Genomic DNA, 14,952 nt, shown 5'->3' on the forward strand with positions numbered 1-14,952 from the left:
ATGGAGGAAACTCGGGAGGAGAGAGACTGGTGAGGGAGGAGGGATGGAAAAAGAGAATGAGGGCAGAGCCCAGCTGGCCTACATTCTTGGGAAAGACAAGCTCGAGATAATTGGCATATATTTTTCTTCCAGGTGTAAGATGTGCACCGTGACACACTTCTGCTTCACAGGCATTCTAAGGTGTTGCGTGTGTGTGTGTGTGTGTGTAAGAGGGTGAGATGGTGAGGGAGAGGGGGCAGGTACAATGGTATGTAGATGTGCATGTGTTCTTTTGTTTCACTGTCTCCTGACGTTTGTCCGGGGGGGCAGATATTGAACAATAGTCAGAGAAAAAGTGCTTGTGCATTGCCCTGTGTGTGTGTGTGTGTGTGTGTGAATGTGTGTTAATTCCTTCCTGTGTATATTGATATCCCTCTGTGTGGTGCCTTTGTGAGTGTGACGCTGACATGTGCCTGTTCCTCCTGTCCTGTAGGGGGCGACTGACCTGGAGAAGCACCTGGAGCTGCTGGTGGTCGAGAACGAGCGGCTGAAGCAGGAGCTGAAGGCATGCAAGACCTCACTGCTCCAGGAGGCTCCTCCACCGGCCTGCACAGCCACTGACTGCCCCCACAGCCAGGTACGGGTGGGCAGAATCAAGTGAGGGCAGAGGTTGTGAAAACCCATTATAGCTCTGTCTATTATAGCTCTGTTTGCGTGTAGGATACGGACGCCCTGTGTGGGACGGTATCTCGTTGGAAGAACCAGGCTAGAGAGCGGGAAGAGGCGGCGTTATAAGTGTGTGTGGTGTATTATAACTGTATGCTGTATAGGATGTGGAGGCCCTGCGTGAGGAGGTGTCTCGCTGGGAGAGCCAGACCAGACCGAGGCAGAGGAGGCTGGCTGAGTTGGAGCAGCAGGTCCTGGAGAAGGCCAGCCGGGTGGAGACGCTCAGCCGACAGCTGGAGGAGTCCAAGCGCCACGCGGGGGAGATGCAGAGGCAACTGGAGGAGTCCAAGTGTCAGCAGGGGGAGGTGGAGCAGCAGCTGAGCATCCGGCTCAGAGACTGTGAGGAGGAGATGGCCAGACAGGCCGCCCGGCCCCATCAGGTTAAGGTGAGGAATCGCAGAAACTGTCTCATTTCAAACACAACCCCTTGCTAGCTCCTATGTTACGTAATGGTCCCTCATAGATCTGAAATGATAGGATGGGTAAGCTATATGTTTGGTAGCTTACCACCTATCCAATGTTTTTGAGTTATATGAGAGCATATGCTGCTGAATTGTGTTCCCTGGTGATCTTACGATATCAATCTCTCTCTTCTGCTCCCCACCTTTCTTTCTCTCTCCTCCTACCTCTTCTATCTCGCTCTCTCTATTCTCTCTCCGTCCAGTATGTGACTGAGATAGTGGAGGTGGAGTCGTCAGGGTCTCAGCAGGCGGTAGCCGAGGCCCAGGCCAAGAGCGCCGCCCTGCAGGAGCAGCTATCACTGCAGAGACAGCTGCTCCGAGAGCTGGAGACACAGCTGCATGAGTCCCAGAGGACCAGCACCCAGCTCCGAGCTCAGGTACACACATAAGGAGACGCACATGTACACAGACGCGCGCGCACACACACACAACCGTCTAACAACACGCACATACTACTCTCACACACGCATAACCCTCTGTGCCCCTTCCTAATCCCATTAGCTCCTTCATGAATACCGTCTTTGTTATTTCTCAAGTTCTCCTCATTCCTCCCCTTGGTACCAGCATTGATACAATCCAACTCACCCCCTTGTAGTAGATTGTGGTGGTACGGTCCTTCACAAAAACGCCCTTCCCTCCCAGTAGAGGTGACTGGTTCGACCCTCGTCCCACCCCCTCCCCTGTAGTGGCGTGGGCCGTGTTAACCCCTCTCTCTTCGCTTCCGTTTGGTTTCAGCTGCGTGCGGACCGCGGCCGTATCTGCGGCCTGCTCTCCAAGGCCGTCGGAAGGGGCAATGGCGAGGTCATTTGCAGGTTGTCTAAGGTTGGCCCCCCCCTTGATAGGAATCTCATAGTGCTTCCTGTTTTCTCACTACATCACTTCCTGTGTCTCAGGCACTCTGCTCCCCAAACTCTGCCCATCTGTGTGGTTTCAACCCCCACCAAAAACCTGTGCTGTAGTGACACACACAAACTTTACCCTAAATCTGTTCAAGGGTCCTCCACTCTTGTATTGGGGTGCAGTGTATGGTTGTTTTGGATTAGCTTTTAGCTGTAATGATAGTTGCATCACTGCCTGGTACGGCAACTGCTCGGCCTCCGACCGCAAGGCACTGCAGAGGGTAGTGCGTATGGCCCAGTACATCACTGGGGCCAAGCTTCCCGCCATCCAGGACCTCTATACCAGGCGGTGTCAGAGGAAGGCCCTAAAAATTGTCAAAGACTGTTCCCTCTGCTACCGCACATCAAGCAGTACCGGAGAGCCAAGTCTAGGTCCAAAAGGCTTCTTAACAGCTTCTACCTCCAAGCCATAAGACTCCTGAACAGCTAATCAAAGGGCTATCCAGACCCCTCTTTTACGCTGCTGCTACTCTCTGTTTATTATCTATCCATAGTCACTTTGACTCTACCTACATGTACATATTACCTCGACTAACCGATGCCTCCGCACATTGACTCTGTACCGGTACCCCCTGTATATAGCCTCGCCATTGTTATTTTGCTGCTGCTGTTTAATTATTTGTTACTTTTATTTTAAATTGTTTTAGTTTTTCTTAACTTCTTAAAGCATTGTTGGTTAAGGGCTTGTAAGCATTTCACTGAAAGGTCTACACCTGTTGTATTCGGCACATGTGACAAATACAATTTGATTTGATTCATGTGTCCTGTAGCTGAGAAGAAGCAAACCCATGGTTTTGCTGGGAGCTAACTTCTAGTTAGTTATTAGTTATAGGCTTCAGATTTTAGCAAAGATGTTAAGGGGAATTTGAAGCCCTTTGTTCAAATGCCCAGGTAGCTATTAGATCTGAGTTCCCGTGCTGTGTTAGCTTTTATGCTAGCTTTTAGCTCCAGGTAGACCACCAAACACGCTCCAGTCCCCACCCAGACCAGTGTGTGTTGGTACTGTCCCAAGATCTACTCCAGTCCCCATGTCTAACCTCTCTCTCTCTGTCCCCTGTAGATTCTGGTGTACGAGGGGGAGATGGAGCGGGCCCAGGGCCAGTTGGAGGCGGAAATGCAGAACCTGGAGGAAGAGAAGAACAGGGTGATCGAGGACGCCTTCATCAGGGCCGAAAGTGAGATGAAGGCTGTGCATGAGAACCTGGCAGGTAAGCCGTACGTTTAGGACTATGCATTTTTTGTTGTATTTGCGAGTATGCACATCGCAGTTCCGGACGGTATTCATTAGGGCACACCGTAGTGAAACATTCTCCATCAAAAAAATAAAATGTGTTTCTTACTGGACAACTTGAGGTTTTATTTGATTTTGTTGTCCCTCCTAATGAATATGACCCAGGAATGTTTGAGTGCTCTGTTTTATTCACTGTTGTAACAAAATGTGTGTCCCTCCCCTGTCCCCAGGTGTGCGTATGAACCTTTTGACGCTTCAGCCAGCCCTGCGTACTCTCACCTGTGACTACAACTGTCTGAAGAGACAGGTTCAGGACTTCCCCTTCATGCTGGAGAAGGCCATGACCGAGGCCAAGCAGGAGATCTGCCAGGTGATAGGCGAGGTGAGCAGTGCCAACCAAGAGCTGCTGAGGAAGTACAAGAGAGAGATGAACCTGAGGAAGAAATGCCACAACGAGCTGGTGCGCCTCAAAGGTACGACCCCTTGACCGTGCATTCTGAGAGGTGTGTGTGTGTGTGTGTGTGTGTGTGTGTGTGTGTGTGTGTGTGTGTGATATCAGTCGTTCGTACTAGCTAGTGTATAGTGTGTACATACAGTAGATTTCACAGGTGCATCTGTGTACATAACGGATCCAATTCTGTTCAAAAGCAGTGGATTTTTGCATTTGTTGTCCCAAAACATTACTGTAATGTGTCTCCTCTTGCCTTCACTTCCCAGGTAACATCAGGGTGTTCTGTCGGGTGCGGCCGGTGTGCCGGGGGGAGCATGATTCTGCCGAAAACATGGTCAGCTTTGACCCAGATGACGACGCCCTTCTCTACCTCTCCAACAAGGGCAAACTGATGACCTTTGAACTGGACAAGGTGTTCCACCCCCAGGCCACGCAGGAAGGGGTCAGTAGAAGGTCATGACTTGGAGTACATCTCAATAGTCTAAAAGTGTCTTCCTTGCCTTCGTCTTTGCCGATCTGAAAACGCACCACAGGTAAAGGCAACATAAGATGTTTCAACTCAAACCTTATCCGTCACATGCTAAGTGTAGACCTTACCGTGAAGACACGTTAAGAAAATATTTACCAAATAAACTGAAGTAAAAAATAATAAAAAGTAACACAATAAAATAACAATAACGTGGCTATATTCAGGGGGTACCGAGTCAATGTGCGGGGGTACAGGTTAGTTGGTAATTTGTACATGGAGGTAGGGGTGAAGTGACTATGCATAGATAATAAACAGCAAGCAGCAGCAGTGTACAAAACAAATGGAGCAGGGGGGGGTGTGTCAATGTAAATAGTCCGGTGGCCATTTGATTAATTGTTCAGCAGTCTTAGGGCTTTGGGTTAGAAGCTGTTAAGGAGCCTTTTGGTCTGAGACTTGGCGCTCCGGTACCACTTGCCGTGCGGTAGCAGCGAGAACAGTCTATGACTGGAGTCTCTGACAATTTTTGGGCTTTCCTCTGACACCGCCTATTATATAGGTCCTGGATGGCAGGAAGCTTGGCCCCAGTGATGTACTGGGCCGTACGCACTACCCTCTGTAGCGCGTTACGGTCAGATGCCGAGCAGTTGCTATACCAGGCGGCGATGCAACCGGTCAGGATGCTCTCGACGGTGCAGCTGTAGAACTTTTTGAGGATCTGGGGACCCATGCCAAATCTTTTCAGTCTCCTGAGGGGGAAAAGGTGTTGTTGTGCCCTCTTCACAACTGTCTTGGTGTGTTTGGACCATGATAGTTCGTTGGTGATGTGGACACCAAGGAGCCTGAAACTCTCAACCCGCTCCACTACAGTCCCGTCGATGTTAATGGGTCCTTTTCCTGTAGTCCACGATCAGCTCCTTTGTCTTGCTCACATTGAGAGAGAGGTTGTTGTCCTGGCACCACACTGCTAGGTCTCTGATCTCCTCCCTATAGGCTGTCTCATCATTGTCAGTGATCAGGCCTACCACTGTTGTCGTCAGCAAACTTAATGATGGTGTTGGAGTCGTGTTTGGCCACGCAGTCGTGGGTGAGCAGGTAGTACAGGAGGGGACTAAGTACACACCCCCGAGGGGCCCCAGTGTTGAGGATTAGCGTGGCTGATGTTGACGACAGATGCAGAGGGAGGTGTTTAGTCCCAGGGTCCTTAGCTTAGTGATGAGCTTCGTGGGCACTATGGTGTTGAACGCTGAGCTGTAGTCAATGAACAGCGTTCTCACATAGGTGTTCCTTTTGTCTAGGTGGGAAAGGGCAGTGTGCAAATATGAAGGTAATAACATGAGAGGAAGCCCCTTTAGATTATCGAGATACACCACAAGGATGTTGTGGTCTCTCTCTATATTCTAATGGTTTACTGTCACCAATCACAGCAGCTGTCATCCTAACTGTCCCTCTCTGATTGGCTAACCAGGTGTTCCAGGAGGTCCAGTCCCTGGTGACATCCTGTATTGATGGCTTTAACGTGTGCATCTTTGCCTACGGACAGACGGGCTCAGGAAAGACCTACACCATGGAGGTATTCGCTGCTAATACACACACACACACACTTTCGCTCTCACTCCGTCTCTCTCATGGCTACAGGAGATAAATTAAGGTGAAAGAGAAATGAAGAGATGTGTTGTAGTGGTTGTTAATAGCAAATGTTTTGTCTGTCCTTTTCTCTAGGGTGTGGCCAAGGACCCGGGCATTAACCAGAGGGCTCTCAGACTGCTGTTCTCTGAGGTGACTGAGAAAGCACCCGACTGGGACTTCAAGATCACTGTTAGCATGGTGGAGATCTACAACGAAACCCTACGGTGAGAGGACACACACACACACCGGTGTAAGGTCGGACAGGGCGAGTGGGTTTGGATTTGAGTGCAGGGGCAAGTGCGGCCTTGCCTCAGGTCACGCAATGACAGAGGTGAAGCAAGCAATGTTGCCAGCAAATTTTCAGGGGAAGTTGCTAGAGGCAGGTCGATTTTGTTGCTAAATGGCGTTGTGATGTCATTGCGCGATGACGTCATTACGTAATAACGTGAAACTGCGTCATCACGTAGGATACACAATAACGTTACTCAAATTGACTGGCCTTCTCGGCGAAAAATATGATTTGACATTTGTTAGTTTAGAGTTGTTTGTTTATTAGCACATATTTTTATTTGTAAAAGTAATATAACACATTTTATATGATCAGATATTTTTATTTTTAAACACAACACATTGAATTATTGAACAATTACATGTTATTTATTTTCTTTTTAACTAGTAAACCTACACATTCTGAACAATTATAGTTTTAAGCAGTGTATTGGTAGTTAACATGCTACCTCACTTATCAACAATTATAGGTACAAGCTAATTACAAGGTGTGTGTGTGTGTGTGTGTATATATGTGTAGGTCTGGTCTGGTCTGGTCTTGTCTGGTCTTGTCTGGTCTTGTCTGGTCTTGTCTTGTCGAACAAGCAACATAACTCAACTAATGATGTGTGTGCTAGGCATCTCTCTCCAGTTTGTTGTGCTGCTTGGCTGGCTAGCTGCTCAATGGTTTCCTCCAGATATTGCCACTGTTCTCGCTCACAGTGCAGTGCACACTGCCACCATCAGCTGTGTGTCTCCGCCAGTTCCAGAAAGTCCACTCCTTGCATACGTACTGTAAATATGATGAATCATAGATTGGCAAGGAAATCCTCTTCATCTTCACTGTCCAACTGCATTGTCACGCAGCTGGAACCAGCAGAAGAGGATGGAGTGGCCTTAAAGCTGTATGCTGTGGTGGCAAACTGCTGCAGAACTTCACTTGGTAGTTTATGCTGGTAACAGGTATCACCAGCCAGCTTCAGTCCGTACCGCACCGGGAGTATGGAGTTGAGAGCCTGCAGTGACATTCAATTTCTTAACTTTGACTTGACCACACTCATTTGGCTGAACAGCTGTTCAACCTCTGCATTTGAGTGTGGCAAGTTGAGGGCAGCGAGTGCAGCTCTGCACAGTTCTTCATAAGGATTTGACCCGGAAGAGTCCGTGTAGTTATTCACTTCACTCCAAAACTCTATTTTCAGTTGAATCCCACCTAAACAGATGGGAAACAATTTTATCAATTGTTTGGGGCTGGTACCCCATTAGCTCAGCTACTTTAATCATTTCAGTGGTGCCTTTATTGTGCTTTAGCGTTTCCTTAACACTGAACAAGGCCATGTTTCGCAAGGCGTCAAGGTTGTCTGGGAGCCTTGCTTACAGCTCCTTGCTTAAAGCAACAATGTAGCTGATGCACTGTCTCCGAAAGACCATTTTGTCCTCTGGCGCAACACTGAGTTGGTACACCGTGCTCTCGAAAAGGTACTCAAGGTTTGGTGATGGACTGAGATGTCCATCAATGGCATCCTTCAGGACATCAATGTTTGCCATAGGGTTGACTACTCTGCTGCAAATTGATGTTAAGAGGTGTACCAGATTGTCCAAAAGCTTGACAGGATCTGTTTGCTCTCCCTCAAATGACTTCCCTGCAACTTGTACGTCGGACAGGATTGATTTCAAGAATGTCAGGTAGACATAGTTGGTCTTGTCTATGTACATGGCGTGGAGCACATCTGCCATGTAGCAATGCTCACTGGCATTGGTCAGCTCAAAGTGGAGTTGCAGTTCTTCCCACTGGCTCAATATACGAGTTACCGCAGGCTCAATCGATAGCCAACGTGTGGCAAACACTTTGGTGATCTGCAGGGGTTTCTGGCCACAATTAATGGTGGAGTACACTGCTTTGTACGATTGTTTCCCCGTTTTGGGGAAATGGAAAACCAGTTGTAGGTTTCCCTGATTAAGTACTCAACACTCCTAGGAATGGTTTCTTTGAATGCTGCACTGACAGCCAATTGTAAAGACTGGCACACACAGCGGATGAGTACCAAATTGGGCAATGCACATTCTTCCTTTAAAATCATGTGCACCCTGTTGTGCGCCCCAGTCATCACGGACGCATTATCAGTGGCAATACCCTGAAGATTCTCTTTTTTTAAGGTTACACTTCTCAAGAAACTCAACTACCGCCTGTGCTATTGATCTGGCATCGCCCCCCCTCCAATTCAACCAGCCCGAGAAATGTGGGCACAACGGTTCTTTTTTTTAGCACTGAAATACCGAATCGCCGCACCCAGGTATTTAGGGACACTGACATCATTGGACTCATCCAAAAGGAGACTGAACTTCTCAACCCCACATTTGATGTTACCCTTTTGAGAAAATATGGAGCCAGTACTCCCCTAATAATTTCTGTGCACTTGGTGCGGTGCATTTGGAGGTTTGTTGCTGCCACAGAATCTGAAAAGGCAGATTTGCAAGCCATACCCAAATGGTCGCATGCTAGCAGCGAACAATGCTCCGCAATGGCCATTGCCATAGTAGCTTCTGCACTTTTGCAGTTATCCACTTTCTTAACCAACTGTGGTAATGTAGACAGCGTTGCGGGGTTGTACGGTTTTGATTTATTTATATGCTTTGCTTTAGCAAATGTCATACATTTTTGCAAGCATATCTGATTTGCAGTATGCACAGTATGCCCGACAATCATTACATTTTACATTTGAGTCATTTAGCAGACGCTCTTATCCAGAGCGACTTACAGTAGTGAATGCCGACAATTCATACATTTCATACATATATTTTTTTTTTCATCACCAATTACTGGCTTCAGCCATCCTTTAAATTCAGGTACAGACTCCCACTCTTTTCTGTACTTCTGGCTGTACAGTTTTGATTGAGACATGTTGATTGATGTAAGTTCTGTTCAAGATCAAACATTCGTGACCAACTACATTCATTGGGTTTGTCTCGTCGACCGCATACTCCTGCTGCTGCAGTCAACCAACAATGATTTGCAATTTGCTGAAATTGCTGCTCCCTGTGCACGAGCCGAGCGCCTGCTGCTGACGTCACTCACAATGCACTTTTGCAGCCAGGCACGTGTGTTGTGGCTGAGTGTGACAGAGGAAAATAGTTTTTTGTGTCATTTAGAGGGAAAATGCATTTTAGTGTTTGAGTCACTTTTCAAAGTTGCTAAAAGTTCCAAATACATTTTTAAAAATAGCTACATTTGTTGCTAGGTGCTGTTTGGGGAAAAAAAGTTGCCAGGGTAGTCTGAAAAGTTTCTAAATCTAGCAATAAAATTGCTAAATTGGCATCACTGGATGCAAGGGTTCACGTAGTTACAATACTTTATGAGAAGGCTTTTTAAGATCACGGCTGAAGCGTTATTTCATTGTAATTTAGACCTAAGCTGCCGTTTGACACAGTTCCTGTGTGTAAGCAATTCGAGTGCATGGGCCAGCAGTTATATAAAAGTGGATTATATTTAATGTCCTTGGTTCATCTGTTTTACACAAGCTCTTCTCCTCCCTCCTTCTATCCCCTTCCTCCCTCTATCTCTCCCTCTCTCTGTTGCGTAATCTCTGAACATCTGTGTGTCCTTTCTGCCAAAGCGTGATGGCAGGACTCGCCACGAAAAGAGAATTGGAGGGGTGGAATGTCATAACGCATGAAAGAAGCAATTTTGACCCCACTTAGTTTGAGAGTCAACTACAGATTATCTTGATCGTTTTTGTTAATTTGAGCTATCTATGTATCTATCTAGTTATCCGTCTATCTATCTGCCAAATGTTGTTGGGGGACAAATATCATTATGACAAATATCATTATGACACCATACAAATATCATTATGACACCATACACCCAAAGTAGTGCCGTATGCGTATCATTTTTTTATTATTTTTATTTGAGTGGGACAATCTTTGCGACTGTGCGTTGCTGTTTCCTGTAGGAACCTTTTGGGGGACAACCAGGGTGAGAAGCTGGACATCAAGATGAACCCAGATGGTAGCGGTCAGCTCTATGTGCCGGGCCTCACGGAGTTCACTGTCCAGAGCCCTGAGGACATCAACAGGGTGAGACCAACATTCTACTACTGCCACAGGACGTTGGGTTAGTGGGGTAGTTAGTGTGCTCTAATCTGCAATTAATGAATCACATTTTGTTCATATGGTGTTACTTACCAGTCACAAAGTGCCAAATGGTATTCCTGGCCTAAACCGCAAAGCAATACTTTTCCTTCAGTAGTGTTTTCCAAATAAATACAAAAGTGTAGAGAGAGCTGTTTTTGGGCGTTGTTTACAATCATGCGTCAGTTAATAAGATGTCTCTCACGGTTCTTTAGGCCTGAGGCTGAGTTCTCATCCTGAAATGTCTGTCAGAGCTCTCGTGTTCTCTGAACCAGTGGAATGTGCCCAAGCCTGGATTTGCCTCTAGTCTACAGATTAGTTTGTGTGTTAATGATTAAAATCTGCTGCTGTCCGTGTGTTCTGCCATATGCATGAATGTGCAGATGACAGAGTAGTTATTCACTTCCTATGACCCCTGACCTGTGCTCTCTCTGTAGGTGTTTGAGCTGGGTCACATGAACAGGGCCACAGCCTGCACCAATCTGAACGAACACAGCTCCCGCTCTCACGCCCTCCTCATCATCACCGTAGCAGGCGTCAACTCCTCCACCGGGCACCGCACGCAAGGTGTACACACACACACACACACACACACACACACACACACTTCCTGTACCGGACATGGCACACAAGGTACACACACACACACACACACACACACTTCCTGTACCGGACATGGCACACAAGGTACACACACACACACACACACACACACTTCCTGTACCGGACATGGCACACAAGGTACACACACAGACACACAGTCATTCAGGATGTTATCTCTGTACTCCCTCTACTAGGTAAGCTGAACCTGGTTGACCTGGCTGGCTCAGAGCGGATTGCTAAGTCCGGGGCAGAGGGCAGCCGCCTGCGAGAGGCCCAGTGCATCAACAAGTCCCTGTCTGCCCTGGGTGACGTCATCAATGCGCTGCGGAGCCGACACTCCCACGTGCCCTTCAGGAACTCCCGGCTCACCTACCTGCTGTCTGACTCACTGAGCGGGGACAGCAAGACCCTGATGATGGTGCAGGTGAGAGAGGGTGGGGTACAGGAGAGTGTGAGAGGGATTGGGGAGGGAGAGAGGGGGTTGGGGGGTGGTTACAAATTAAATGTGTATATTAGCCTATAATAAAAACATCAATGCTAGCCTTCAGGCTAATATCAGAAGGTATTTGCTCTAGGTGTCTCCCCTGGTCTGTAACATGAGTGAGTCGGTGTGCTCTCTGAAGTTTGCCCAGCGGGTTCGGACCATCGAGCTGGGCAACGCCACCAGGAGACAATGGGAGAACTCCTCCACCACCTCCTCGCCCACCCACGACAGCGTGGAGGTAACCTATACACACACACACACACACACACACACACACATCCTGGAGAGAGTGAGGGACGCACTCACAAATGAAATCTCACACGTGTGCTCGGTCAGCCCAGGCCTTACGTCAAACCTTCCCCAGATCACTGAGCCTAATCTGGGGCATCAGGTTTCATTCTGTCCCTCTGCCCTTAAGGATCCAAGTCGAGATGAGGTTAGGCGGAGCTGAACACAAAGCAGTTGTTTTAGGAAAATCACTTTCTGTTAAAGAAGATCTGGTTGGCTCAGGATGTTTGAAAAGGTTATCTCCAAAGAGCCTCTGGGTCGTGTCATTTCATTTTAGCAAGACATGACACCCACCATCTCAGATTGTAATGAAATTGTTTCTGTTAGAAACAGATAAGAGTAGCATTTCTGCAACATTATTTTGTTGAAATATAATTTGATATCTGAAAAATTAAGGTAATTGATTGCGCCCAAATTGGCCATATACATTTTTACGATTCATATAATATTCAATATAGTACCTAACATCCGATTTAGACCCCCCACACCCAAACCCAACAACGAGTATACAGTATCAATTCGCTATGTTTGACAAGCAATATTGAGCTGTGGCCCGGCATATTGTTTATTCATCCTATGTAATCTATTCTCAGTGAATTTGGTGGTAGTTTTTTTTTCTCTCCCCCTGTTCAGAGAAATTACGTCCCATTCTACATCTTCATATTACCACGTTCTGACCACTAAATGGTGCAGAGATTTTACACGTTCAGGAAAGGTGACGAAAACGGTCTCTGTTATGGACCGTTCCTGGTGACCACTTAGTTATGATCAGTTATGCACTTTGTTCATTTAGGAGATCATTTCAACAGGCACACTGCTTTCATCAGATGAAAACTGCTGAGTTAATGCCAGACAGAGCCTGCACTCAAATGCATAATAGATGCATCCAGTCTGGGTTTGAGAAGTGTTTACACCTGTATAGAAAGTGGAATTTGCAAGCTTGCAGCAGGGTCGTTCCGTTTCATTTCAGCAAGCCATGACACCCACCATCTCAGATTGTTCTGACACCATCTAGTGGTCAGAACATGGTAATGTCAGGTGTCAACATCATTTTATTTTCATTCATTTTGGAGTAGAATGTCCTTTTTAAAAGTCACCAGAACTTCTACATACAAATGATCTCGTGGAGTACCCTGAACCCACTAAGCAGGGGGACTGCAACTAGTCAAACTCGCATTTAAGTTGTCCTCTTTCCCTAAAAGCTTGATGGTCATGACTTTCTTACATGAAATTGGAGGTTAACTTGGCCCCAGACAATCGATCTGAGATCGACTTAAGTTTCAGTCATGGGATTTTGCTTTAACCCCCGACTGCAGTAGATGAGAGCGGAACGGAGAAACAATCGTAATCTAGTTAGACAGGATCCTTAGCGGAATGGGGTTGAATAAGGAAGTTGAACTTTGGTATTGATATTTCTGTCATTTAACTTTGGCCTTTCTGCAGCTGGACTCTCCCCCGGTGACTCCCGTGCCCCTCCCTATCTCCCGGGCCAGCAGCGCCGGCTCCACCCTCTCCGCCTCCTCCAAAACCCCCACCACACGACGGAGGTCTCAGTCCCAGCTCTCTACAGGTAAATGTACACACCCCTTAGTCCCAGGTCTCAACAGGTACACATGCCTCTCTGTCACCAAGAACCCTGAGACCCATCAATATACAACGACGATAATATGTGCACACTCCCCATACACACACACACCACCTTATGCCACCATTAGGATGATAAAATATATATATATATATATATATATATATATTTTAAAAAACCAAGTGAACTCAAGTGAGGTGTGAATCGTCAGGGTGAATCCGTTCACTCCTGTGTCCTGATCCTCTGGTCTGATTGGTTGGTTTGCAGACAGGCTGTTAGGCAGAGCCAGCCCATTGGTGGGGGACGGTGGGCAGGTAGGTGGGGTTTATGCTGATTGGTCGCTTGGCATGGAAAGTAAACGCTCAGCATGGCATGGTGCCCTGTGCCCACCCGTGTCACCTGGTCAATGCCTACCTATCTAACACACCCCGCCTCTAACCCCAGGAAGTCGTGTGTGTGTGTGTGTGTGCGACTGTAAACTTTTTGTGTGGGTCTTGACCCTTGTCCCTCTGTCTGTGTGTGAGAGAGACTGCAAGCTTTGTTTGTCTATCTGCAGATTCATGTGGGTAAAGCTGTCCATACATGTCTGTGGCTGTCTGGCAGTCTGTGATTTTGTCTGTGACTGTCTGCAGTTCTAATCGGTGATCTGTATATTGTATGATGTGAGGGTGTTTTGTGTGTCTTGTCTATATGGATTTGTTGTGTGTGGATGTATGTTTGTGTGTGTGTGGAATCTGTGGATATATCACCTCTTCCTCTCCCCCATCTGTGCTGCTCTCTGGCTGGGTTGTAGTGAGACGTTATTAACACAGGGACACCACTCCCCACTATTCAGTTTCCTAAACCTATTACTCTTCCCTACAGGACGATTGAAACTGTCTGTCTGAAGGCTCCAATGGATCCAGAATGAACCCGGACCCCGACAGCCATTGGGCCTTCTGAACAGGAGGGTGTTAACCAGCACCTTGACCCACCAATAGGTTGTTCCCAAAGCAGAGAGTTTCTATCTCCTTCTGCTGATCTCACTCAGCCAATGGGTGAGAGAAACTGGACTAGACAGATTATCAGATTGAGAGAATGGTGACATTTCATTTATTGAGCTGTTTGAACAGCAGAGGGATGAAGAGGGGGATACGAACTTTGACCCTCATGTAAGGCCCATACCAAGACGCTGTCCCGATGCTCTAAAATGGCCTCCAAGTCTCCATTTCTTCATTACCACTGATAGCTGAAAGGAATGGATAGGTGTTTATTTTAGCCAGGACTGTTGTACAGCCCCCCCCCCCATATCTTAACTACGTGTCCTCGTTTATACCCCTCAAGGAACACAACACACCAGACTGCAATTGACTACAGGACACACCTGTCTGTCTTCCACAGCTGACTAGGGGCCAAAGGGGAGGAGCACCTGAGTGTAACACAGGCCCCTGTCCTAAAAACAACTCTCATAAAGAAACCCTATACTCCTCACAGCCCAGAACAACTTCACCTCACCTTTGACCCTTCAACTGGGCCTGTGATCTATTCTCCCATTGGCCAATGTACTTCCTCTCCCCACCCCTCACAATAACGCCACACCCTTAGTGCTAACCACTCCCTTCGTCCCCTCATCCATTAACAGTATAGCCCTTCCAATCACAGTATTTCTGGGTAAAAATGCACTTTAAACGAGGCTGATATCTTCTTGATGTGTTTTATAACAATGCTCCAGTTACGGATTATGATAATATGCATATACAGTATATATCTGTG

The 14,952-nt window shown here is 47.2% G+C and overlaps 1 protein-coding gene and 1 long non-coding RNA gene across 11 annotated transcripts in view; one reads left to right on the forward strand and one right to left on the reverse strand.

Annotated features, from left to right (window-relative positions):
* The window catches only part of LOC115202838 (kinesin-like protein KIFC3), a 67,748-nt gene extending 52,796 nt beyond the window's left edge, over positions 1–14,952 (forward strand). For 8 of the 10 annotated variants that reach the window (XM_029766907.1, XM_029766909.1, XM_029766903.1 and 5 more), the window contains 16 exons: positions 473–616; positions 810–1,091; positions 1,370–1,543; positions 1,902–1,988; positions 3,126–3,273; positions 3,527–3,769; positions 4,014–4,189; positions 5,682–5,786; positions 5,936–6,066; positions 10,063–10,186; positions 10,678–10,807; positions 11,038–11,267; positions 11,419–11,565; positions 13,059–13,185; positions 13,468–13,514; positions 14,065–14,952. In XM_029766907.1, the coding sequence (XP_029622767.1) occupies positions 473–616; positions 810–1,091; positions 1,370–1,543; positions 1,902–1,988; positions 3,126–3,273; positions 3,527–3,769; positions 4,014–4,189; positions 5,682–5,786; positions 5,936–6,066; positions 10,063–10,186; positions 10,678–10,807; positions 11,038–11,267; positions 11,419–11,565; positions 13,059–13,185; positions 13,468–13,514; positions 14,065–14,073 (2,304 nt within the window). In that variant the 3' untranslated portion in view covers positions 14,074–14,952. The remainder of the gene's footprint in view (positions 1–472; positions 617–809; positions 1,092–1,369; positions 1,544–1,901; positions 1,989–3,125; positions 3,274–3,526; positions 3,770–4,013; positions 4,190–5,681; positions 5,787–5,935; positions 6,067–10,062; positions 10,187–10,677; positions 10,808–11,037; positions 11,268–11,418; positions 11,566–13,058; positions 13,186–13,467; positions 13,515–14,064) is intronic. The other 2 variants (XM_029766904.1, XM_029766905.1) reach the window with 2 other exon arrangements.
* Positions 9,952–10,414, reverse strand: LOC115202840 (uncharacterized). The gene is made up of 2 exons (XR_003880075.1): positions 10,295–10,414; positions 9,952–10,169 (listed from the first exon to the last, which is right to left on the reverse strand). It is a non-coding gene; the product is annotated as an uncharacterized LOC115202840 (long non-coding RNA).

The sequence above is a fragment of the Salmo trutta genome, chromosome 12 (genome assembly GCF_901001165.1).
Source record: "Salmo trutta chromosome 12, fSalTru1.1, whole genome shotgun sequence".
In the NCBI taxonomy this organism is placed as follows: domain Eukaryota; kingdom Metazoa; phylum Chordata; class Actinopteri; order Salmoniformes; family Salmonidae; genus Salmo; species Salmo trutta.